The following is a 25,503-nucleotide window of genomic DNA, read 5'->3' as shown; positions in this document are numbered from 1 at the left end:
GGATCTGCTTCTTGTCCTCCACTGCCTTGGGAGAAGCTACAGAGCCTCTTGTCAGAGCTGCACAGTGATGGGAGGAGAGAAAAGTCACAGGGTCGGCAGAGGACATTCTGCCTGCACTTTACCTGTGTGTGTATGGGGGAAGGGTTTCCCAGGAGAGTGTGGAACAGGGACCACCAGGAACTCTGTGGGATCTCCATCACTGAAGAGGGTCAAAGCACAGCTGCATTTGCAGAATCACAGAACAGCTTGAAGAGGCCTCCAAGCTCATCCAGTCCAACCCTCCACCCAAGGCTCAGCACCAAACCATGGCCCTAAGCACCAGGTCCACACTGCTTGACACCCCCAGGGATGGTGACTGCAGCACTGCCCTGGGCAGCCTCTTCCAATGTCTGAGAACCTTCCAGTGCAGAAATATTTCCTAGCATCCAGCCTGAGCCTCCCCTGGTGCTGCTTGGAACCATTTCCTCCCCTCCTTTTGCTTGCTACCAAGGAGCAGAGGCTGTCCCCTCCTCACTCCAACCTCCCTGCAGGGAGCTGGAGAGAGCAATGAGGTCTCCCTCAGCCTCCTCTTCTCCAGGCTGAACAACCCCAGCTGCCTCAGAAGCTCCTTGGAGGACCTGTGCTCAAAGCCCTTTATCTCTGAGCAGCTTGATCTGGGTTTGAAGTTCTCCTTCTCTGAGCAGGGATTTGGGCTGGAGAATCCCAAAGATTCTTTCTGCTCCTGATGATTTTGTGCCTGCTGGTGGCTGTTGGGGTTGTTTGCAGGCTGGATCAAATCCTTCCTCCTTCCCAGATGGATTCTGCTTGCCCCATGATGGTTACTTTATTTCTGAAGCCATTTTCAGGCAGGGATCAGGCCTTTGCTGCTTGGTGTTACTGATGAGTCTGGAGCCCTCCAGCTCCTTGTTGTTTGTGTTACTGTTCCTCTGGGAAAATTGCTGCAGGATCATGTCCCTGCTGGGAGCCAGAAAATTTTCACTTCCTGGGCTGGTGTTTGTGACAAGGTTATTCTACTCTGTTCCACTTTGAAAGAAGTGAAAAGGGCCCTTCTGCCTGATCCTGAGACTGCTCAGGTGTTCCAGAAGGGGGCTGTGTCCCCAAGCAGTGTTTGTTTTACTGGGTCCAAGCTCTGCCCTTGGCAGGTTTCAACCCTGCTGTTACTGTGAGCAGTGCTTGATAGCCACTTTAGAGAAAGAGAGTTACAGTGGTGTGAAGGAGGAGGAAGTGGAACAGGTTGCCCAGGGATGTGGTTGAAACCTTCCCTGGAGACATTCAAGGCCAAATTGATGTTGCCCTGGGCAGCCTGCTGTAGTTAGAGATGTCCCTGCTGACTGCAGGGGGTTGGACAAGATAACCTTTGAGGGTCCCTTCCAATCCCTTCTGTGATTCCCTGAAAGAGAGGATCTGCATCTCTCTGGGCAGCCTGGCTGTGGGGAGCAGAGGGGCAGGCTGTGGCCAGCCCAGCAAAGCAAAGGCTGACAGCAGACAAGGCCTCACCTGACTGCCTCAGCTGCAGCTACTTTGCCTGGTGCTGCTTGGGATGCTGCTTGGCTTTTCATTGCCTGCTGAGATGCCCTGAACCAGCCATCTGTCTGCAGCAAGCTGCTTCCCATTGATTCAGTTTAGCAGGATGCTAACTGCTGGAGGAAATGTGAGGTAGGCTTTAAATAAGGCTCCAGCCAGCTCTGCAGCCTCCCTGCAACACAGCTGAAGGCAGATGCCTGCTGCACACTGCACTACAGGACAGGCCTCTGTGGTTCCCCTCTGAAACATTTTCCCAGCCTCCAGCTACTGTGCCTCAAGGAATTCCTCAGCCAGATGGACTCTGTGTACTCAGGAATCCCCTGTGGCTTCCTGCTCCATGAGGAGCTCCTGGCACAGACAGTGCTGTGGTTAACAACCTCAGTTAATAACTGCACAGTTAATAACTGCAGGTCTGCTGGTCATGGAGGTGTTGGGTAAAAGGTTGAACTTGCTGATCTTGGAGGTCTTTTTTAACCTGTGTGATTCTATGATTCCTCTGGTCCTTGTTCTGGAGCCCTGATACTTCTGATCTTCACAACAGCCTGGGGTAGTGCTTTCAGATTTCAGAGAAGGGCAACAAAGCTGGGGAAGGGTCTGGAGAACAGGGCTGGGGAGGAGCAGCTGAGGGAGCTGGGGGTGTGCAGCCTGGAGAAGAGGAGGCTGAGGGAGACCTCATTGCTCTCTACAGCTCCCTGCGAGGAGGTTGGAGCCAGGTGGAGGTGGGGCTCTTCTCTTTGGTGATAGAAGGAGAGGAAACGGCCTGAAATTGTGCCAGGGGAGGCTTAGGTTGGAGATTGGGAACAATTTCTTTTCATGGTCAGCGATTGGAAGAGGCTGCCCAGGGAGGTGGTGGAGTCCCCATGGCTGGAGGTGTTCCAGCAAGGTGTGGCCATGGCACTCAGGGCCATGGTTTGGTGACCATGGTAGAGCTGGGTTGATGTTGGACTGGATGATCTCAGAGGGCTTTGCAACCCAAACAATTCTCTGATTCTATGACTGTGAGCTGAGAAGTGGGTTTTTTTTTGTTCTATTTTAAGCCTATTGGCCCCTAATTCAGTTGGGTTTCAGGTTGTTCTTAACCTGAAGAACTCATCCATAAATGCAATTGTCTTCTTCTTCTTCATGTTTTCACAGAATTGTCAGGGTTGGAAGGGATCTCAAGGCTCAGCCAGTTCCAAGCCCCCTGCCATGCCCAGGGACACCTCACACCACAGCAGGTTGCTCACAGCCACCTCCAGCCTGGCTGCAAAAACCTCCAGGGATGAGGCTTCCACCACCTCCCTGGGCAACCTGTGCCAGTCTCTCATGGGGAAGAACTTCCTGATGTCTAATCTAAATCTCCCCTCCTCTAGCTTGGGTCCCCTGAGTCAGTGAGCTGATGGCTGTGGTGTGGAGCCACATTGTACTTCTGCTTGGTGTAGCACAGGAGAACTCCAGTCAGGACACCAAGTCTAAGGTTGGGTTTTGTTGGTTTAGTGACAATTGGTGCAGCTCTTCAGCCAGACCCACCTGGCCTGCACACAGCAGCAGGGGGACATGGTCTTTCCTGTCATCAGAGAGCCCCCTGCCATGTCTGATGTGCTCCCTTCATCTGACTTCACCTAAAGCACATCTTTAGGAAGGGCATGGACCTGATGCAGCAGGTCCAGAGAAGACCACAAATTATAGAATCACAGAATGCTCTGGGTTGGAAGGGACCTCCAAAGAGATCCAGTCACCGCCCCCCCCCGCCCCGCAGGGACATCCTCCACTAGCTCAGGTGGCCCAGAGCCCTGTTCAGCCTCACCTTCAACATCTCCAGGGATGGGCCTCAACCACCTCCCTGGGCAACCTGTTGCAGTGTTCCAGCAGCCTCCTGCTGCAGAACTTCTTCCTCACATCCAATCTGAATCTGCTCTGCTCCAGTTTGAAGCCATTGTCCCTGGTCCTGACCTGGCAGACCTTTGGGAACAGTCTGTCTCCATCCTTCTTGTAGGCCCCCTTCAGGTACTGGCAGGCTGCTATTAGGTCACCCCAGAGTCTTCTCTTCTCCAATGCTGATCAGAGGGCTGGAGCACCTTCCCTGTGAGGACAGGCTGAGGGAGCTGAGGGCCAGCAGCTTTCCCAGCTCCTAGCAAATCCTCTCCCTGCTTTCAGTGGAAGATCACAAAGGGATTGCTGATGTTGCATAGCACAGGGTGAGCTGAACATCTCTGTGAAAGCTTTCACTTGATAATCTCTTCTGTGCTTCACCTTCTAGGTGCAGACCTAGACCTGGCCAGGAAGGAGGAGGAGCAGCAGATGCTGCAGGACGCTCGGCAGTGGCTGAACAGTGGCAGGATTGAGGACGTGAAGCAGCCCCGGACAGGCGCCACGGCTCTGCACGTGGCTGCAGCCAAGGGCTATGCAGAAGTCATGAGGTGGGAGCCCCTTCCCAGGGCTGGTCAGTGTAAGGAGCACATCTAGCTCTGTAGTTCAGAGGAATTTGCTTCACAGTGAGATTTTCAGGCTGCTGTGCCTCAGAAGGCTCTCTGGATTTATGTTCCCAGCCATAGTGCTTCACCTGGGTGTGCACAGGGACTGGGAGATTCCCTTTCATGCCTCTAGGCCTTTAAAGTTTGGGTATTTCATGGAATCCCAGATTGGTTGGGGTTGGAAGGGACCTTAAAGCTCATCCAGTTCCAACCCCCTGCCATGGGGCAGGGACACCTCCCACCAGCCCAGGTTGTTCAAGGCCTCATCCAGCCTGGCCTTGAGCACCGCCAGGGTTGGGGCATTCATAACCTCCCAGGGCAACCTGTTCCAGTGTCTAACCACCCTCATAGAATCATAGAATCAACCAGGCTGGAAGAGACCTCCAAGATCATCCAGTCCAACCTATCACCCAGCTCTATCCAATCAACCAGACCATGGCCCTGAGTGCCTCATCCAGGCTTCTCTTGAACATCTCCAGGGACAGTGACTCCACAACCTCCCTGGCAGCACATCCCAATGGCAAATCTCTCTCTCTGTGAAGAACTTCCTCCTAACATCCAGCCTAGACCTCCCCTTGCACAACTTGAGACTGTGTCCCCTTGTTCTGTGGCTGATTGCTTTCTCCTTGTGAAGAACTTCCTCCTAATGTCTAACCTCTGGCAAAAGTCCATCCCCAGCTTTTCTGTAGTCTCCTTCACGTCCTGGAAAGCAGCTTTAAGGTCTCCCTGGAGCCTTCTCTTCTCCAGGCTGAACAACCTCAGCTCCCTCAGTCTGTCCCTACAGGGAAGGTTCTTCAGCCCTCTGATCATCGTGGTGGCTTCCTCTGGACCTGCTCCAGCAGTTCCATGTCCTTGCTGTGTTTAAATTGGTGAAAGCTTTTTAGGGTCTGAGGCACAAATGAGAAGGTTTCATTTTCACTTTTAGAGCAATAGCTTTAGGACTGGCAAGGAAGACAGCACTGGGGGCAGTTGCAGCCTACAAAGTGGGCTGAAGCACCTCTCCTGTGAGGAGAGACTGAGAGAGTTGAGGCTGTTCAGTCTGGAGAAGGGAAGGCTCTGAGGTGACCTTCCTGTGGCCTTCCAGGATCTGAAGTGGGCTACAAGAAAGCTGGGGAGGGACTTTTTAGGCTATCAGATAGTGACAGGACTGGGGGGATGGAACAAAGCTGGAAGTGGGGAGATTCAGACTGGACATGAAGAAGAAGTTCTCCCCCATGAGAGTGGTGAGAGCCTGGAATGGGTTGCCCAGGGAGGTGGTTGAGGCTCCATCCCTGGAGGTGTTTAAGGCCAGGCTGGATGAGGCTCTGGGCAGCCTGATCCAGTGTGAGGTGTCCCTGCCCATGGCAGGGGGGTTGGAACTGGCTGAGCCTTGAGGTCCCTTCCAACCCTGACTATGATTCTATGACAGCACACACTGCATGACAATCACAAACCCCCCCACAGTTTGTGTGACCATTCCAGTGGAAAATGCAGTGTCCACCCCACCTCACTGTCCCCTGCCCCTTAATGCTCCTGCAGCCACCAGCAGTGCCAAAGGGATTCCAGCACACAGCAGCTCTGCTTCTAATGCTCTGGCACCAAGCAGCTCATTGGGAGCAGAACCCTGCCCAGTGCTGTTTCCTGGCAGTAAAGCATTCCTATTTTTACAGGTAAGGTCAGATTCAGGTTTCCAACAACAAAGCTTTTTCCTCCCTGCTCTTGAAGTGTGGGTGGAGCTGCCCATAAACACAGCAGGTTTCTCTGTTGCCCACATTAAAATCCCTTCTGGAAGCATCCATCCATCCCCATCCTTAATTTCATGGTGGCATGACTTGGTGTGCAGGAGCTGGCCCTGGTCAAGCTCTGGTCATTTTGTTGTTGACAACTGAGCGAGGCCAGAGGAGGCCACAAAGATGATCCAAGGGCTGGAGCAGCTCTGCTGTGAGGCCAGGCTGAGGGAGCTGGAGGTGTGCAGCCTGGAGAAGAGAAAGCTCCAGGGAGACCTTAGAGCTGCCTGCCAGGACCTGAAGGGATCCTCCAGGAAGGCTGCAGAGAGACTTTTCCTGAGGGTCTCTGTAGGCAAGCCAAGGGGGAATGGTTTGAAGCTGAGGCAGAGCAGGGTTAGACTGGAACTGAGGAAGAAGTTGCAGAATTCCCCTGGGATGTTCTTCAATATTTAAGCAACTTGGCTACTGGTCAGTTTCTATGCCTGAGCCCCACAGCACATCCACCTGATGGCTGCTGTACCAGTGTGCAGATGGCCCTGAAGCTCCAGGCTACAGTGAGCTCCCTTCTGCTTCTTTTGGGTTTAATTATTCAAGCTCCAGGTGCTGTGAAGCTGTGGTGCTGTGGTCTGGTGGGGAAGGCAGGGGGTGAAGCTGCACAGCAGTGAATGTGACCTGAGGGTGTGCCCAGGCAGGTTCACTTGGGTGAGATTTGTTGAATCATGCAAGGACTGGGCTGCAAAGATGCAGTTTGGGTTGGTCAGCCCAGGTGTGGGTTGGTTAACTTCCACATCTCACATCTGTTCATCCCAGTCATGTCCTGTCTATCCCAGGCAGTCCTGCTGATGTTGTCTCCTCCTGACCATTCCTTGTTCTCTGGTAGGACCCAGACTGAGCTCCAGTTACCAAAAGTCCTTCCCTGCCAGCGATGTGCTTGGTCCCTGGCTGTGGAGATGACAATCTGCAGGGACATGGCTTCTTTGGTGCCTGAGCCAGCCTGGGGTCTCTTCCTTTGGAGCAGTTCAGTCACCAGTGCCAGATTAGAAAAGAAATTCTCCCAGTTTAGGACCTGCTGAAAGGGATCAGAATCACAGCAAACATCTGGTCGGAAGGGACCTCCAAGCTCATCCAGTCCAACCCTCCACCCAGCACTGAAGGCTCAACACCAAACCATGGCCCTAAGCACCAGGTCCACAAGGTGCTCGAACACCCCTAGGGATGGTGACTGCAGCACTGCCCTGAGCAGCCTCTTCCAATGTTTGAGAACCTTCCAGTGCAGAAATATTTCCTAGCATCCAGCCTGAGCCTCCCCTTGATGCAGCCTGGAACTATTTCCTCTGCTCCTGTTGCTTGACACCAAGGAGAAGAAACTGCCCCCTCCTTGCTTCAACCTCCCTTCAGGGAGCTGTAGAGAGCAATGAGCTCTCCCCTCAGCCTCTTCTCCAGGAGAACCTCCTCAGACACACTAATTCCAGCAGGATTCACAGCAGGATTCACAGCAGAGTCACTTTGCAATCCCCTCTCATGCTTCAGTTGGAAGCTCCTTGAGTGGTTGTTGCTGAGGTGAACAAGTTAAGGAACTCCTGCTCCTTGTGAGCCATGCTGCCTGCTCTGTGCCTCTCACTGTGAGCTCCTCTGTGTGGAGAAGTCATTCCTGGGTGGCAGAAATCAACTCTGCTTCTCTCCTCAGGCTCCTGATCCAGGCTGGCTTTAACCTCAACGTGCAGGACAACGACGGCTGGACCCCGCTGCATGCTGCTGCCCACTGGGGGGTGAAGGAAGCTTGCTCCATCCTGGCTGAGGCTCTGTGTGACATGGACATCAGGAACAAGCTGGTGAGGGCACAGGGGGCTTGGCACAATTTGGGCAATGCATTTTGTAGCCAGGTGAATGCCACTTGATCCAACACCATGCTGGAGTTACACCATGAGCAGTTCCTCTCCCGTGAGCACTGGGAATTTACAGACCCCAGAAGATAAAGGACCTGGACCCATTAAGGGTCCTGACTCTGGAGGAAGGCAGAAAAGGCTTCAGGTATTGCAGGATTCATAGAATGGGTTAGGTTGGCAGGGACCTTAAAGCTCATCCAGTTCCAACCCCCTGCCATGGGCAGGGACACCTCCCACCAGCCCAGCTTGCTCCAGGACTCATCCAGCCTGGCCTTGAGCACCTCCAGGGAGGAGGCAGCCACATGGCCAAGGTAACCTGGATTCACTTGATGCCTAGCCATCAGGTCTCATTACCTGCTGTTAATTAACTGGTGATTACAGCTTTAGTTCTGGTGACACTGGAACTGATTTCTCACTTTGTGCCCTGAAGTGCTGTTCCCTGGTTTATGTTGGAAATGGCCATGGATGTAGAAATGGCTCCCAAGTTTTTCTGACCTGCTCATGACTGGCAGCATTTCAGGAGGTTCAAATCATAGAACCATAGAATGGCTTAGGCTGGATGGGACCTTAAAGGTCATCTAGTTCCACAGCCTCTGTAGTCAGCAGGGACACCTTCCACTAGGCCAGGTTGCTCACTGCCCCAAGCAGCCTGGAATGGCTCAAAGGAAGGGACATCTCCCACCTCTCTGGGCAACCTGGGCCAGTGTCTCACCACCCTCACAGTGAAGAATTTCTTCCTAGTTTGAAACCATCACCCCTCATCCTATCACTACAGTCCCTCATAAAGACCCGCAGCCCTGCTTTCTGATCAGCCCTTGAAGCACTGCAAGGCCACCAGAAGGTCTCCCTGGAGCCTTCTCCTCTCCAGGCTGCACAACCCCAACTCTCTCAGCCTGGCCTCCCAGCAGAGCCCTTCCAGCCCTGCCAGCATTGCTGTGGCCTCCTCTGGCCCTGCTCCAGCAGCTCCCTGTCTGTGCTGTGCTGAGGACTCCAGAGCTGCCCCAGCACTGCAGGGGAGGTCTCAGCAGAGCACAGCAGAGGGGCAGAATCCCCTCCCTGCCCCTGCTGCCCACACTGCTGGGGGTCATATACTGGGCTACAGTAGAAGAGGTTGAGCCATTCCTGCTCAGTACAGCAGTGTCCTTTTTAGACCCCTGAAGACTCCGCTATGTTAGTCCTGGCTGCTGGGTTTGAGCAGCATCAACCAGGGACTTGCCCAGCCATGGTTAAGGTTTCTCTGATCATGGACTGAGTCACTGAGCTCCCAGCACTGCTGCATGGCTTTACTCTGGGGTGAAACCAAGTGTTTGTTACTCAGTGTTTGGGGAGGGAGGGTGTGGAGCATGTTCAAAAGAGTGCAGAACAGAAGTGAACATCAACACCATGCCACATGGCATCTCCTCCTGTCTTCTCTTCCTGCACCAGGGGCAGACCCCATTCGACGTGGCTGATGAGGGACTGGTGGAGCATCTGGAAATGCTGCAGAAGAAGCAGAGTGTGGTGAGTCTGTGGCAGATCATTTTCCACCTCTCCAATTACCTTTTTCACACAGGGCTCTTCTGTAAGCCATATGGTGTCAACAGACATGGGGAAGCTGAGGCCCAGCTAATTATTTTTGGTTAGTCATTTGGAATCTTTAATTACAGCAACATTTTGAATGGGTGGAAATGGAGAGAACTGGATGAGTGCAGCAAGAAGGTCAGCAGAGTGCTGACATGCAGAATGGTGGCACCTGGGAGGGAGCAGCCAGTTCAGCTTTGGAGTTGTTCTGCAGTTGCTTTTGTTGGCTGGCAAGCTCTGCAGCACCAAATTGCTCTTTGCTTAATGAGGGATTACTCAGGTCAGCTTGGTGCTGGCACCTGGGGAAGCAGCCTGGCAGTGTGGAGAAGGAGCCCTGGTAGTTAGCAGCTCTGCCTGCCTTACAGCAGGGAGACTTTGGAGGGAGAAGAAATTGTAAACATCAGGGAATTCATGGACTCACAGAATGGCTTGGCTTGGAAAGGACCTCAAAGCTCATCCAGTTCCAACCCCCTGCCATGGGCAGGGACACCTCCCACCAGCCCAGCTTGCTCAAGGCCTCAATCAACCTGGCCTTGAACACCTCCAGGGAGGGGACATCCACAGCCTGCCTGGGCAACCTGTGCCAGTGTCTCCCCAGACTCACTCTTAAGAATTTCTTCCTCATCCCCAGTCTCAATCTCCCCTCTCCTAGCCCAAAGCCATTGTCCCTCATCCTGGTGCTCCCAGCCCTTGTCAGAAGTCCTCTGGAGCTCTCCTGGAGCCCTTTCAGGTCCTGGCAGGCAGCTCTGAGGTCTCCCTGGAGCCTTCTCTTCTCCAGGCTGAAGAGAATCCTGGACTAAAAGCATTGGAGATTTTTAGAACCATGTTAAATTGCCATTTCATAGTGCAGTAGAGATATTGGAAGTGGTTGTAAGAAAGTTGGCATCAGAGAGGAAAGCAAAAATACATCTTGATCAAAGGGAAGCCAGAAAGTTATTTTTGGATTGCATTTTTCTCCTCTTTCATCTGCTCCACTCAATTCCATCATTTGGGTGCTTCCAAAAACCAAACCAATCTTCTTTAAAACAAAATAATTATAATGAAATCAGTTAAATATCATTGAAAAGGTTGGGTTCAGGCAGAGACAGAATGAGAACACTGCTGATAAAAGCCAGGGAGGGATTTTGAGGAACTGACAATGTGGGTGGTAGAGCTCCAGCTCTGATCATAACACAGCTGCTGTCAGCCCTAAATAGTCCTTTAACATGCACAGAGCCTCTTTAAACATTAATCAGCTTCTCCCTAAATGAGGTGTTGATAAATACTACCAGTGGTGTAGTTTGGATTTCCTCCTATCTCACTACACCAGGATTCTGCAGAAAAGGAAAAGAGAAAGGCAGAAACAACAACAACAAGAACTGTTTTGGACTGGTGCTAGCCCATGCTGGGGCCTGTTCCACAGGGGTGAGCAACCCCCTCCTTAGCACTACCCAAAGGCTTCTCCAGCCATGAGATGAGTGTGGTGAGCTGCAGGAGGACTGGGAAGAGGAGAGGGATCCAGATTTTACCACAGTGGCTTTTCAGTGGCTGTGCCACCTCCCCACGTGTGTTTCTCATGTGCTATTTCAGCACTTAAAATAGAAACCTTCTACTGGCTGAGGATGAGGCAGGCAGTGCCCCCACAGCCCTCCTGGCCCATCAGAATGCCTCTCAAGTCACATTTTAATCTAAAGCTTGTGGTGGAGCAGCGTCCTGGCCTCGAGAAAGGATCTCCTGCTGGAGCTTTGGTTTGCTGGAGGCACATCTGCTGTTGTCCCCCTGGCCTCAGGGGCAGTTCCTTCAACATCTTTATCAATGATCTGGCTCAGGGCATTGAGGGCACCCTCAGTCAGATTGCAGATGACACTGAATTGGGTGGCAGTCTTGATCTGCTGGGGGGTAGGAAGGGTCTGCAGAGGGACTTGGCCAGGCTGGGTCCCTGGGCTGGGATCAGTGGGATGAGGTTTAACAAGGCTAAGGACCAGCTCCTGCACTTGGGTCATAAGAACCCCAAGCAGCATTCCAGGCTTGGGGCAGTGGCTGGACCAGCAGAAAAGGACCTGGGGGTGCTGGTGGATGGTGGTTGAACATGAGCCAGCAGTACCCAGGTTGCCAAGAAGGCCACCAGCAGCCTGGCCTGGGTCAGCAGTGGTGTGAGCAGCAGAAGCAGGGCAGTGATGGTGTCCCTGGACTGGGCACTGGGGAGGCCACAGCCTGAGTGCTGGGTTCAGTTCTGGCCACAGGAAAGACATTGAGGGGCTGGAGGGTGTCCAGAGAAGAAGGAGGTTGGAGAGGGGTTGGAGGGCATCATACAAGGGATGGCTGAGGGAGCTGGGGGTGTTTAACTTGGAGAAGAGGAGGGGAGACCTCATTGCCCCCTACAAGTCCCTGAAGGAGGTTGGAGTGAGGCTGGTGCTGGCCTCTTCTCCCAAGTAACTAACAGCAGGACAAGAGGAAATGGCCTGAAACTGCACCAGGGGATGGTTAGGTTGGAGACTAGGAACAATTGGTCAGGGATTGGAAGAGGCTGCCCAGGGAGGTGGTGGAGTCCCCATGCCTGGAGGTGTTCAAGAGACCTGTGGATGTGGTGCTTCAGGATAGTTTAGTGGTCATGGGAGTTGGGTTACTGTTGGACTCAATGGTCTTGGAGGTCCTTTCCAACCTCAGCAATTCTGTGACTCTGTGCTGTACCCAACAGTTTGGCTCTTTGCTGGGCTCCATGTGGCTTTTCCCACATTCAATATTTGCAGAGCTTTGACTTCTGGTGCCTGGTTTTGACAAGGGCTGGGAGTGCCAGGAGGAGGGACAATGGCTTTGAGCTGGGAGAGGGGAGATTGAGACTGGAGATGAGGAAGAAATTGTTGAGAGTGAGGGTGGGGAGAGACTGGCACAGGTTGCCCAGGGAGGCTGTGGCTGTCCCCTACCTGGAGGTGTTCAAGGCCAGGCTGGATGAGGCCTTGAGCACCCTGGGCTGGTGGGAGGTGTCCCTGCCCATGGCAGGGGGTTGGAACTGGATGATCTTGAAGGTCCCTTCCACCCAACCCATTCCTTGATTCTATGGATAACTAAGTCAGACATGATCCAGAGAAGTCAGCCTTGGCAGTGAGCCTCTAACTGCCATCCCTTTTGCTACTCAGCTGTTCCGGAACACAGAACTCTTTGGTTGGAAAAGACCTCTGGGATCACCCAGTCCAACCATCAAGGCTGACTGGATGAGAAGTTCCTGGAAGGATTGTTTGGTTCCTACTTTGTCCATCAGTGGTGACAAAAGGAATATTGCTGCTCTGGGCAAAATATTCCAGTTACAGAATCACAAAATCACAGAGGGATTTGGGTGGGAAGGACCTTCAAAGCTCACCCAGTGCAACCCCCTGCAGCCAGCAGGGACATCCCCAACCAGAGCAGGTTGCTCACAGCCCCAAACAACCTGAGCTGCAACGGTGCCAGGGATGGGGCAGCTCCCAGCTCTCTGGGCAGCCTGGGCCAGGGTCTCACCACCCTCAGGGTCAAACATTTCTCCCTTAGATCTAGTCTGTATCTTGGTGGTGCTGTTCTTGTGAGGTGCCCTACTGCTGGTGTAGGAGAGGTGCTGGAAGAGCCACATCTTGGGGCAGCTCCATCAGTGGATTGTTCTCCATCACATCCCTCTGGCAGCAGGAAACTCACAGCTACAAAGGCAGCAGGTTGTCAGCTGAATCCTGCTGGATTTGGTGGCTGTCCAAACACAGCTGGGCAGATGTCCAGCACTCTAGAAGTCAGGATTTGACTCTGGGTCTTAGCAGGATCTGCAACCCACTCCTCTGAAGGTTGTGTGGAATTGGAGCTTGAGTGTGAGGCCCTGCTGGGTGGGCAGCTGTGCCCTCACAGAGCTCCAGTCCCTGGCACCCAGATGTGCATCTGTGAATGGGCCTGTGGCACAGCTCCCCAGGGCTAAGGAGGTTGAGGTGGCCTTATGCTGTGGCAGTTCCTGGGCTGTGCTGAGCTGGCTTGGTGAGATGTCTCTCCTCATTCTTTCTCCATTCTTGGCCTCTGACAGCTGCGGAGTGAGAAGGAGACGAGGAACAAGCTGATAGAAGCAGACATGAATGGCAAGCCTCAGAGCAGGATCTTCACCAGGTATGGCTGCAGGGGAGCTGCTCAGGGAGTGCTGGGAGCCCAGCTTCAGCTGGCAGCTGGCTTCACCTGGTTTGGAAAACTTCACAGAATCACAGGGGTTGGAAGGGACCTCGAGTCCAACCCCCCTGCCAGAGCAGGAGCACCCAGGGCAGGGCACACAGAACACATCCAGGTGGGGTTGGAAAGTCTCCAGAGCAGGAGACTCCACAACCTCTCTGGCAGCCTGCTCCAGGCTCTGCCACCCTCACAGGGACAAAGTTTTCCCTCCTGTTCCCATGGCACCTCCTGTGCTCCAGCTTGCCCCCAGTGCCCCTTGTGCTGTCCTTGGCCATCCCTGAGCAGAGCCTGGCTCCAGCCCTGCACATCTTTATCCCCAGCACTGAGGGCAGCCCTCAGGCTGCTCTGCTCCAAGCTCCAAGCCCCAGCTCCCTCAGCTGTCCTCACAGGAGATGTTCCACTGCCTGCAGCAGCTCTGGGGCTCTGGGCTGGACTCTCTCAAGCAGTTCCCTCTCCTTGAACAGAGGGGCCCAGCACTGCTGTCCATTTCATGGTTTCTTTCTCTCCAGTACAATTTTGGCTGCTCCTTAACATTCCCACTGAAAGGCAGAACAAGGAGTTGTGCTGCTGCATGGTCCTCCAGCTCTCCTGCTCTGGCTGAGCAGCAGTTTGTCCTTTGGGCTGGGAGGTGCAGCTTTCCAGCTGCATGGAGCCAAGCAGCCCAGCTGAGGGGCTGTGTTGAGCTAGGAAAAGAGCCACAACAGGTATTTTGGGATTGAGAAATGCTTGTAAATGTAGGAAATGTGAGCCTGGCACTGCAATCCATGGCAAATGGGCAGTGCTGGAAGTGCTGGGGTGCTGAGTCTGGGGATGGATGTTGTCCTTTCACTTGTTCTATATGTAGCAAAGCATGTCTGCGTGTTCCTGAGAAGCAGCACTCAGAAATAACTCCCTCAGCCTGGTAGTCCTTAAAATTTCTGTGGCTTGCAGCAAAGAGAAGATCCTCTATGAGGAGGAGACACTGAAGTCCATGGAAATGGAGGAAGAGAACAAGGACTCCAGCAGTTCTAGTTCTGAAGAAGAGGAGGAAGCTGAAGATGAAGTTTCGGAATCAGATACTGAAAAGGAGTCAGGTAAGGCTGAGAGCAGTCTGGGATGTCCCAGGGAGCCCAGCAAGGCTTGGAGCAGTCTGGGATGTCCCAGGGAGCCCAGCAAGGCTTGGAGCAGTCTGGGATGTCCCAGGGAGCCCAGCAAGGCTTAGAGCAGTCTGGGATGTCCCAGGGAGCCCAGCAAGGCTTGGAGCAGTCTGGGATGTCCCAGGGAGCCCAGCAAGGCTTAGAGCAGTCTGGGATGTCCCAGGGAGCCCAGCAAGGCTTAGAGCAGTCTGGGATGTCCCAGGGAGCCCAGCAAGGCTTGGAGCAGTCTGGGATGTCCCAGGGAGCCCAGCAAGGCTTAGAGCAGTCTGGGATGTCCCAGGGAGCCCAGCAAGGCTTAGAGCAGTCTGGGATGTCCCAGGGAGCCCAGCAAGGCTTAGAGCAGTCTGGGATGTCCCAGGGAGCCCAGCAAGGCTTAGAGCAGTCTGGGATGTCCCAGGGAGCCCAGCAAGGCTTAGAGCAGTCTGGGATGTCCCAGGGAGCCCAGCACTGGAGAGGATCTGCTTGAGAATTGCATCTTCTTTTTTTTGGCTTAGTTGTTAAAGACCTCCTGAGAGTCCTGCTTCCAGAGTTTCTCTCTAGAATATGGAGAGCTCTGTAGCTCATGCACTAGAACAGCTGCTCTGAAAGCTCTGCATGTAGCATCACTTTGGCACAAAAGCCAAGCTGTGGACAGTGTTTTAATTTCTGCTTCCAGCTGCCTTTGAGGTGAAGGTAACTCATTGTTCATAGCTTGCTCTGGAACAGCAGGGCTTTGTGCTTGGCTAATTCCAGGATGAAACCTTCAGGTACTGCAGGATGGGAGAAGAGCAGTGGAACATGTAGGAAGATAATAGGCTGTTGTGTTGGGCTCAGAGCAATGAAAGGAAGGGCTGAAGCTGCTCTGTGTAATTACAGAGGAGAGGAACTTTTCTGCCTGTGCTGTAGAATAATTGCAGGAGAGTGGAAAATAAGGATTAAAGCCTTTGAGTCACAGCAGCCTTTACACTGCAGCTTAGTGCTGGCATCCTGCTCCTCTTCTTTTTCCTTTGTGTCTTCCTTGATCAGTTTGATCAGTGAGTGTGTGCAGCACAGAAGGTTCAATAAAGGCACTGAATTCTACAGTAAGCCAGGAGTTGGGCTGAATATTTCTGCAAACAGAGGTGGACCCTGGTGTGGTTCGTGATTAAGCTGCTTTGAGCAGCAGCTTGCTTGGTCCATGTCTCAAAACACCAGTGAAGAAGTGCTTGCAGAGAAGGGAGTAGAAAGTTTTGTCCTGCTTCCTGTGCCAGTGAAATTGTCACCTGTTGAGCAGAGTGTGAGAGGTGTGGGGAGTCCTGGCTGGGCTTTGCAGGGCTGCTGCTGGTCACAAAAGCTGTTTGGGTGCAACAGGAACAGGCTGCAATCATCTTGTGGCCTTTAAATGAGGTAGTGGCAGCAGGTATGCAGCAGAAGTGTGGCCAGCAGGGCAGGGAGGGGATTCTGCCCCTCTGCTCCACTCTGCTGAGACCACACCTGGAGCTCTGTGTCCAGTGCTGGAGCCTCTGTTCCAGGAAGGATCTGGAGGTGCTGGAAGGTGTCCAGAGAAGGGCCACGAGGATGAGCAGAGGACTGGAGCTGCTCTGCTATGAAGACAGACTGAGAGGGTTGGGGTTGTGCAGTCTGGAGAGGAGAAGGCTCCCAGGAGACCTTCTTGTGGCCTTCCAGGATCTGAAGGGGGCCACAAGAAAGCTGGGGAGGGACTTTTTGGGTGTCAGGGAGTGATAGGACTGGGGGGGATGGAGCAAAACTAGAAGTGGAGAGATTCAGATTGGATGTTAGGAAGAAATTCTTCCCCATGAGGGTGGTGAGAGACTGGCACAGGTTGCCCAGGGAGGTGGTGGAAGCCTCATCCCTGGAGGTTTTTGCAACCAGGCTGGAGGTGGCTGTGAGCAACCTGCTGTGGTATGAGGTGTCCCTGCCCCTGGCAGGGGGGTTGGAACTGGCTGAGCCTTGAGGCCCCTTCCAACCCTGACAATTCTGTGATTCTGATTTGCTGCATAAATAAAGGAGCAGCCCTGGACAGCTATGTGCCAGTTGTTGTGAGCTCTAAAGAGTGTGTGCCTGCTAGTGGAGCTTCTGCTGGTGTTTAACTGGCTCAGGAGCAGCTCAAGAGCCTTCAGCAAGGAAAGTGCTGCAGCAGTCAGTAGTGAATTTTGTGTGAAGCCAGAGCAGGTCATTTTATTGAGTTAATTCTCTGAGCTAAAGCACATTGTGCTAATCTGCTACAAACCACTAAAGCTAAATCAAACCCAAGACAAAAGGCATTCATAGAGTTTTGCTCTTGGTTTACCAGCTTCTGTACCCAGCCTTACTATTGCCCTCTTAGGAATTTCCTCTTCTATTAGTGTTTTACTGCAGCTCCTTTGGCATTTGAGATTCATAGATTCACAGAATGGGTTGGGACCTTAAAGCTCATCCAGTTCCAACCCCCTGCCATGGGCAGGGACACCTCCCACCAGCCCAGCTTGCTCCAGGCCTTATCCAGCCTGGCCTTGAACACCTCCAGGGAGGGGACATCCACAGCCTCCTTGTTCCAGTGTCTCACCAAGGCATCAGGCTTCAGGCTTGGTTGCCTGCACTCTCCTTTCATGGAGAGATTGGTGGCTCCTTGGGTTGTTCAGCCTGGAGAACAGAAGGCTCTGGGGAGACCTAGCAGCAACCTTCCGGTACCTGAAAGGGCCTACAAGAAGGATGAAGAGAGACTGTTCCCAAAGGCCTGCAGGGACAGGACCAGGGGCAATGGCTTCAAACTGGAGCAGAGCAGATTGAGATTGGATGTGAGGAACAAGTTCTGCACCAGGAGGCTGCTGGAACACTGCAACAGGTTGTACAGGGAGGTGGTTGGATCCCATTCCTGGAGATATTGAAGGTGAGGCTCAACAGGGCTCTGGGCAACCTGAGCTGGTGCAGGATGTCCCTGCTGAGTGCAGGAGTTTGGACTGGATGAGCTTTGGAGGTCCCTTCCAACCCAGAGCATTCTGTGATTCTATGACTCAGAACTGAATCCTGGCCTTGTAAACTCCTGAAATCACTGCTAAAAGGAAGAGGGACTCCTCAGATGGGTGTGGAGCTGCCTGTCAGGTGCTACATGTGTGAATGGGGACACATTTCTGGTGCTCTTTTAAATCAAGGTTCATGAGATAATCAAGAGCAGCCCAGGAGAGCTGCTGAGATAAGGAGGGATGAAAAGAGCTTTTCAAAGACAGTCTTGAGAACAGTGATGCTTCATTAGCCTTAAGCTTTATTTTGCTTATTATTTGTTATTTATTCTTCTGCTTTAAATGTTTAGAGTGGTACAGGAGGTATGGTTTTGAAAACAGGGAAACGATTTCCTTCTTCCTCTTCATTTTCCTCTGAGTTTTTATAACCACAGAGGTTTGTAGCTCTTTATCTGCTCAGCTGCTCTCAGAGGACTGTTGTGGTTCTAAAGTGTTCAAAGGCCAGATGAAAGGGGGAGAAAAAAGCCAAAATATTATGAGTGGTCTTTTCCTTTAACTCCTTTGTGAGTGAGCAGGAGGCAGGACAAGGGCTGGCAGGAGGATGCAGAAGTTTATTTTGAGAAATGCTTTCAGAGAATCATAAAATCTCAGAATGCTCTGGGTTGGAAGGGACCTCCAAAGCTCATCCAGTCCAACCCCCTGCACTCAGCAGGGACATCCTCCACCAGCTCAGGTTGCCCAGAGCCCTGTCCAGCCTCACCTTGAATATCTCCAGGGATGGGCCTCAACCACCTCCCTGGGCAACCTGTTGCAGTGTTCCAGCAGCCTCCTGGTGCAGAACTTGTTCCTCACATCCAATCTCAATCTGCTCTGCTCCAGTTTGAAGCCATTGCCTCTCGTCCTGTCCCTGCAGGCCTTTGGGAACAGTCCCTCTGCAGCCTTCTGGTACCCCCTTCAGGTCCTGGCAGGCTGCTCTGAGGTCTCCCTGCAGCCTTCTCTTCTCCGGGCTGAACACCCCCAGCTCCCTCAGCCTGTCCCCACAGCAGAGCTTCTCCAGCCTCCTGGTCATTTCCATGGCCTCCTCTGGACCTGCCTCATCAGGTCCATGTCCTTCCTGTGTTGAGGGCTCCAGAGCTGGGCACAGTTTTGGAGGGTCTCAGGTTGTGATAAATTTATTGGGTTTGCAAGACTGTGGGAAGAGAAGAACTGTGAAGAGGTGAGCAGTGAAGTTGCTGGAGTGCTTCAGAGAGTGCCGTGGTGGCTTACAGGCTGGAAGAAAGCTTTTGCTCTTCAAAGCAAGGCAGCTTAGTGCCTCAGTGCCACTTCATTCATCTGGAGGCCAGGTCACACTTTGGCACTGGCTTGTCTGGAAACAAAAGAACATAGCAGTGTAAAACTCTGTGGACATGATCTGTGCTGGTAGCTTCCAGGACTTAATTAGTGTGAATTAAGGGAATTAAAGCAGGGCAGGGAAGCTCTGAGTGGTTGTATTAAAAAAAAAAATAATACACAAACAGACAAAATCCTCCACGAAAACTCAAACAGAAAACCACATACCCCAAAACCAAAAGAATTTTTAATTGTATTTATGCCAAATTGGAATCACAGAATGGCTTAGGTTGGAGGGGACCTTGTACCCTGCTCCCTCAGCCTGGCCTCACAGCAGAGCTGCTCCAGCCCCTGGATCATCTTTGTGACCTCCTCTGGCCTCACTCCACAGCTCTGTGTCCTCCTTCTGCTGGGGACAGCAGAGCTGGAAGCAGGATTGGAGGTGAGGTCTGAGCAGAGCAGAGCCATGGAGCAGAATCCCCTCTGCTGCCCTGCTGCCCACACTCCTCTGGCTGCAGCCCAGCACACAGCTGCCTGAGGGCTGCACGAGGGCACTGCTGGCTCCTGGGGAGCTGCTCAGCACCAAGCACCCCCAAGTCAGGGCTGCTCTCAACCCCCTGTGCACCCTGCCTGGATCTGTGCCTGGGGTTGGCTGCAGGACCTGGCACTGTGACTTGCTGACCCTCATGCAGTTGGCACTGGCCACTCTCAAACCTGTCAAGATCCTCCTGGATGGATCTCTGCCCTCCAGTGAATCCAGCACCACACAGCTTGGGGTCAGCAGCAAACTTCATCAGAGGATGAAATTTTCACTCTCACCAAATCTGGGGAAAGTGAACTGCTCCTCCCCTCTGTCCCTTGCTGGAATTTGTAATGTTTGCTGATGAAATTGGAGTTAGAAGGAGCTGTGGATGCTGCCCTCCAGCCAGCAGTGCCTGTGCCATGTCTCATGCTGCTGGTGCAGGACCCTCTGGCCTGTCCTCCTCCTGCAGTTAGTTGGCTCCCTTCAGTCACATTGCTCCCAGTCAGAGTTCTTTCCAGCCTGTCATTACCACTTAGGCTTCTGCCCCTGTAATCAGGCTTGACCTTAACAGCTGACCTGTGGCTTATAGACTTCCCCAACAGCCACCAGTCAGCACCCAGCCCAGCCTGGGAGGCCTGCTGGCTGGCAGGGCAGGGCAGGGCTTTGCTCCCCCTCCTGCAGTGCCCAGGGTTCTCCTGTGCTTTACAGCAAATCAGCAAGAGGCAAGTGTGGTGTTTGGTCTGTGGGCATTTCCATGGAGGGCTGTGTGCCAGGTCAGGCCCCCAGGGAGCAGTAGGTCACCTCCTGCCACTTCCTAAAGGCTGTTTAGAAGTGCAGTGCATCAGTGTGGTGAGCTTCAGCCATGCCATGCTCTGCTCAGATGGCTCTGGGGGAAGTTCTGAGATAGCAAAAGAGGAAAGGTGGCTGAGTGGGGTGGGCTGAAACTACCACACTGAGCCTTCACTACCATGCTGCTCTTTGCCTCTTTCATTCTGGATCTGTCAGTCCTGCTGCCTGCCTGTTACCTTGAAATGTTTCTCTTGGCTTGCTCTTTTCTGTATTCCATGTCCTTTGAATCCTCTTTCCTAGGAGTGAGAAGGTTTGTTTCCAACAGGTTGATCTTCATGCTCCCAGCTGCCATCCTCCCAGCAGCTCCATGCAAAGTGCTCTCTGTGTGTGCCAGCAGAAGCTGTTCACTGCACAGTCCTCCTGTGCTGGTGCTCTCTGCCATGGCTTGGTTGTGTCAAAACCAAACTCACAGCTGCCAGAGGAAAGCATGGGCCTGGGGGTGTGGATTCATCCTTTCTCAGACACCTTGCATGTGGCTGTGTCTGGGACAGAGTTGTCCTGGAGCCCTCTGTATTCCTTTGCCTGAGACAGTTCCTGCTTACTCTCCCTGGTCATGTCTGATGGATGTTCTCTTGGCAAGCATGGTGCATAGGGACACCAACAAATGTCACACCAGAGGCCTGCACCTGGCTGGGAGCCAGCTGTGAGCTTGGGTAGGGTTTGCTGAGCTTGCTTTGAGCCCTGGTGAAGGTTTTTGTTGGAAGCAGTCCCCAGTTCTGTGTAGAAAAATGGCTTCTGCTGTAGAAGACCAGAACCTGTGCCCAGCAGCACAAACAACTGCAGCACATCCATGCAGTGCAATCCACCTCTGGCCCCACCTGGGGACCTGTGCTGTGATCCATGCCCAAGTCCTGCTGCTCATCCCAAGCTCCACAGGGGAGGAACAAACCTCTGAATGAACAAAGCCTGTTTGCCCTCCTTAAGGTGCTTTCTGCAGAGATCCTTGCTTGTCCTTGGGGGGTGAAGCTCCAAAGCTTTGCCTGGTAGCCATCATGTTGTTTGGCCAGTGGGAAGCCTCCTTGCAGAAAGCCCTGGGTGGCCCTGGTGGCATATTGGTGGTGTGAGCCCTGCTGAGGTGGCAGCAGCGGCGAGCGTGGGGTCAGTGCTGGGTGTGCCACACTGAAACGTTTGCTTTCTCCTCTTTAAAATTGTAGAAAGGAAGGAAGAGACCTTTGACAACCACTCCAGCCATGAAACCAGGCCTAGCATCACTGAGCAAATACCAGCACCTGAGCCCAACTCCTTCACTGCATCTGCCAGAAGAGTAAGTGAATGTGCAACCAGGGGGGGCTGCAGCGGTGCTGGGGAGCAGGAGGTTGTGCTGGGAAATGGATTCATAGATTCATACAATACCAGGTTGGAAGGGACCTCAAGGACCATCCAGTCCAACCTTTCAGGGTAAGAATAGAGTTGAAATGAGCTGGCCCAGCACCCTGCCACGCTGGGCCTGGGAACTGTCTCATGTAGGGGAATCCAGCACCTCCCCTGGGAGTTTATTCCAGTGGTTAAGAGCTCAAATGGTGAAAAATGGAAGCTCTGAAAGCTGTTTTCAGAGGAGTTGCAAGACTCAGGTTTGGGAGAGCGTGGCAGAGGTGCTGTGTTGACTGCAGAGCAGGACTGCTACAGAGGAGGGTCATGATAAGCTTCCTCTTGGACCTCTTACCCTCCAAAGCAAATTGCCCATTCACAACCCTGCCCACCACAGCTGCTTTGTCTCCCTGTTGGTTCTGGGGTGGCTGATGCCAACCTCCTACCCACAGGAGATCTTTTACCAGGGCTGGGCCCTGCTGATCATCAGCAGAGAATCTGGCACCTTCCTCCCAGGTGCCCTCTGACTTGCCACTCAGTTGATGCAGTGGCATGGTGGCATTACAGCCCAGAGAGCAGAGAGGATAGAGTTGGCATCTCACTGGACAGCTGAGCTATGGAAGCTTCCTGAAGGTGAAGTGAGTTACTGAAATCTTATCTGGGTTCTCTCTCCAGCTCTCATGTCACTCAGCTAGGTGGCACCAGGAGACTCCATGTTCTGCTGAGGACTGGCAGCTTAGCTTCTGGCTTCTTTTTGCCCCCAGAACACACTGAGGAACAGGCACCTTGCCAAGGCTGAAGCTCTGGGTACATGTTAGAGGGAACAGTTCTTGCTTAGTCACATTTTTGTTATTTTTAACGTGCTACTAAGTCTCACTTCTCATCCAGATCAAAGGAGCTAGAGCTCCTCTGGGCTTTCTTCAACTCAGGCTGACTTAGCAGGGCAAGTATTAAAGGTAGAAGGATCCTGGGAAGTGGGAAAACTTCAATTAACCTTTTCCCAGCTGCAGAGCTTTATTCTCACTCATGTGAGCTGTTTAACCCAGAAGAAAGGTGTAGAAGTGAGCCCCTGTGCCAAGCACTCGACCTCAGGCAAAGATCAGCTGCTTTGTCTTCTCTTCCCTGTCTGATTCTCCTGTAGTTCTTTGTCAGGCTGGGCTTTAAAAGGGAAAATGTGAGAGGACTTGTGGTGCTCTCCACATGCAGAGTTACTGCCATGTGCTGCTCCCATGCTCAGGAATTGCAGCATCACAGAATGTTAGGAGTTGGAAGGGACCCCTGGAGATCATCCTGCCAGAGCAGGGTCAGCCAGGGCAGGTCACACAGGAGCACATCCAGGTGGGTTTGGAATGTCTTCAGAGAAGGAGACTGCAGCCTCTCCAGGCAGCCTGTTCCAGGGCTCTGACACCCTCCCAGTGAAAGAAGCTTGTCATAGAATCACAGAGTTGTCAGGCTTGGATCAGGGTTTTCAAGGATCATCCAGTTCCAACCCCCCTGCCATGGCCAGGGGCACTTCACACTGGATCAAGTTGCTCACAGCCACATCCAGCCTGGCCTTAAAAACCTCCAGGGATGAGGCTTCCACCACCTCCCTGGGCAAACCACTTTTACTGTGGGCTTGAGGTTTCTCTGAGGAAAGTGTCCAGGGGAGCTGTGTAACTCAGCAGACTGGAAGTGCTGGAGGGAGGGGAGTACAGCTCAGCTCTGCATCTGCACTGAAGGGCCCTTAGCTAAGGACCATTGCTCAAAAACTGCAGTGCTGAGTTTATCTTTGCAGCCTTGAGGCAGTGAGTTTGTGGACAGAGCTCCCCAGCAGCTTCATTTATTCCATATAATGTCAGATGTTCTGTGTTCTGGAGAATGTGGGACAAGAATCACAGAATCATTGAGGTTGGAAAAGCTCTCTGAGATCATCCAGTCCTACCCAACACCTGCATCACCCCTAGACCATGGCCCAGAGTGCCACATCTGCTCATTTCTTGCACACCTCCAGGGATGGGGACTCCACCACCTCCCTGGGCAGCCTCTTCCACTCCCTGACTACTCTTGCAGCAAAGAAATTCTTCCTGATACCTGATCCAATAATCCAACCATGCTCATAGTAGCCTTGTCTAGCCCAGTCTCCTGCCCTTGGCAGTGACCATCCAAAGACAGAAGACAGAATCTGGCTGGACTTCTCTCCTGTCTTCTAGCAGTTTGCAATTCAGGGACCTGCTGAACCTGTGGTGGTTTTGTATTCAGTAGCCCCTGTTGGACTTTTCCCCTGGGAATTGAAGCAATCACATTTTGAGTGCCCATAATGTTTGGAATCCTGGAATGTCCAGGGGCAAAGGCTTCTCCAGCTTGCAAATCACACACAGCTTCCTGCTCCTCTTTCCTTGAGCCTGGCCCAGGCTGGTTTTGTTTGCTGCCCCTAGTTCCTTTATGGGAAGGACCAGGGAATCCTCATTCCCCATCCTGTGTGCCCCTGAGGGGTTTTTGTGTGCCATGATCCTGTCTCAGCCTGGGAACTCTGATACACTGAAAAGCTCCTCACACAAAAGTTCTCTTGCTCTCCTCATTCTTGTGGCCTTTCTCTGAATCTTCTTCCTCTTCCACTCTGCTTTGGAGCTGTGGAGCCCAGCTGTGTGCTTGCACCCTGCAGTAACACAGAGGTGTGGTGATGCTGTGGTTTGGGTTCTCTTCTTTGCCTCTTCATGTTTGCTTTGCTTTACACCTCGCTGTTGGGTCTCTGTCTGCAGAAGTGTCCCTTGCAGAGCCCAGGCTCCACTCCTGTGGCTGTAGGCATCTCTTGTAAGACTTGGTACCTAGAACTGGAGCAGTTGTGTGTTTGAGGACTGACACCATGCTTGTCATGGGACAAAGAGCTTTGGGCTCCGTTCTGCACTGGAGCAGGCAGTTGAAGGTTTAAGCTGGAACAGGGCTCTGCAGGCCTGGAGTCTAACCTCTTGCTCAAATCAGGACCAACTTCAAGCCAGTGCCCTGCTGCTTTGAACCACCTGAGCTCAGCTGAGTTTCAGACAGTCTCTGAGGATGGAGCTGCTCTGCTCTCTTGCTCCCTGCCCCACTGCAGCAGCACTCCCACCAGCAGGGATTTTTTCTTCATGTCATTGTTCCTCCTCCTTTCACCACAAACTGTTGAGAAGCAGCCTGGCTCCACATCCTCTGCAAACCCAACTGCCCAGGAGGAGAGCAGTTAAATCCCTTCTGTGCCTTCTCTTTTCCATGCTGAGCAAGCCAGGCTCTCTCAGTCTCTCTAAGGTGTTGTGAGCTCCAGCTCCCTCACAATGGCTTCTCCTGGACTGCCTCCAGTTTGATTTGTGTGAGAGTTTTCTTTGCAGCCAGTCCCAGAAGAGTTGATTATCTCTTTGGTTGTCAGCCTGTACCCACTGACTGCCCCTTCCTCAGTGGCTGCTGAGAAAAGCTTCTTTGTTGCTTGTCCTCTGTCTGCAAAGCTGGAGGGGAGGGCATTGTATGGGCAATGGGAGCTGCACAATGCATCAGGTCCCTTTCATCCTCTGTCCTTGGGGATGAGGGCACTACAGCATCCCTGTGAGGTCACCTTGAGCTGGTAAAGCTCAGCAGGAGCCCAGACTCACTCTGGTTTACCTTACCAAGGGCAGCCAGCGACACCTGGGGCTTGCTGGAACACTGCAGAGCTTAGGTTGTGCCTGGCAGTGCTCTCACCTCTCCCTGATGTGCCTTTTTCTCCTCTCCAGTTCAGCTGGCTCAGCAAGGCAGAGGAGCAGAAGGATGAGTCCCCTTCCTCCTGGCGGCTGGGGCTGCGCAAGACCGGCAGCCACAACATGCTGAGCGAGGTGGCTGCCACCCGAGAGGCACAGAGGGAGAAGACCTCCTCCATCTACCGCTCCTCCTCCAGCCCTCGGATCTCTGTGCTCCTCGACAACAAAGAGAAGGTCTGGTGACAGCAGGCAGGCTTCAGAGCAGGCTGCCTGCAGGAGGGGGTCCAGAGGAGACCACAAAGATGATCAGAGGGCTAGGAGAGTTGGGGCTGTTCAGCCTGGAGAAGAGAAGGCTCCAGGGAGACCTCAGAGCAGCTTTGCAGGACCTGAAAGGGCTCCAGGAGAGCTGGGGAGGGACTTGGGACAAGGGCTGGGAGTACCAGGACAAGGGACAATGGCTTTGAGCTGGGAGAGGG

The 25,503-nt window shown here is 53.0% G+C and overlaps 1 protein-coding gene across 4 annotated transcripts in view; it reads left to right on the top strand.

The window, feature by feature from the left end:
- The window catches only part of PPP1R12B (protein phosphatase 1 regulatory subunit 12B), a 166,040-nt gene that overhangs the window by 45,399 nt on the left and 95,138 nt on the right, over positions 1-25,503 (top strand). For all 4 annotated transcript variants that reach the window (XM_054395993.1, XM_054395991.1, XM_054395992.1 and 1 more), the window contains exons 4-10: positions 3,764-3,923; positions 7,371-7,515; positions 8,995-9,069; positions 13,145-13,224; positions 14,212-14,354; positions 21,191-21,300; positions 25,064-25,261. In XM_054395993.1, the coding sequence (XP_054251968.1) occupies positions 3,764-3,923; positions 7,371-7,515; positions 8,995-9,069; positions 13,145-13,224; positions 14,212-14,354; positions 21,191-21,300; positions 25,064-25,261 (911 nt within the window). The remainder of the gene's footprint in view (positions 1-3,763; positions 3,924-7,370; positions 7,516-8,994; positions 9,070-13,144; positions 13,225-14,211; positions 14,355-21,190; positions 21,301-25,063; positions 25,262-25,503) is intronic.

Source organism: Indicator indicator, chromosome 35 (assembly GCF_027791375.1).
Source record: "Indicator indicator isolate 239-I01 chromosome 35, UM_Iind_1.1, whole genome shotgun sequence".
In the NCBI taxonomy this organism is placed as follows: Eukaryota; Metazoa; Chordata; class Aves; order Piciformes; family Indicatoridae; genus Indicator; species Indicator indicator.
This window is presented reverse-complemented; position numbering and strand designations above follow the sequence as displayed.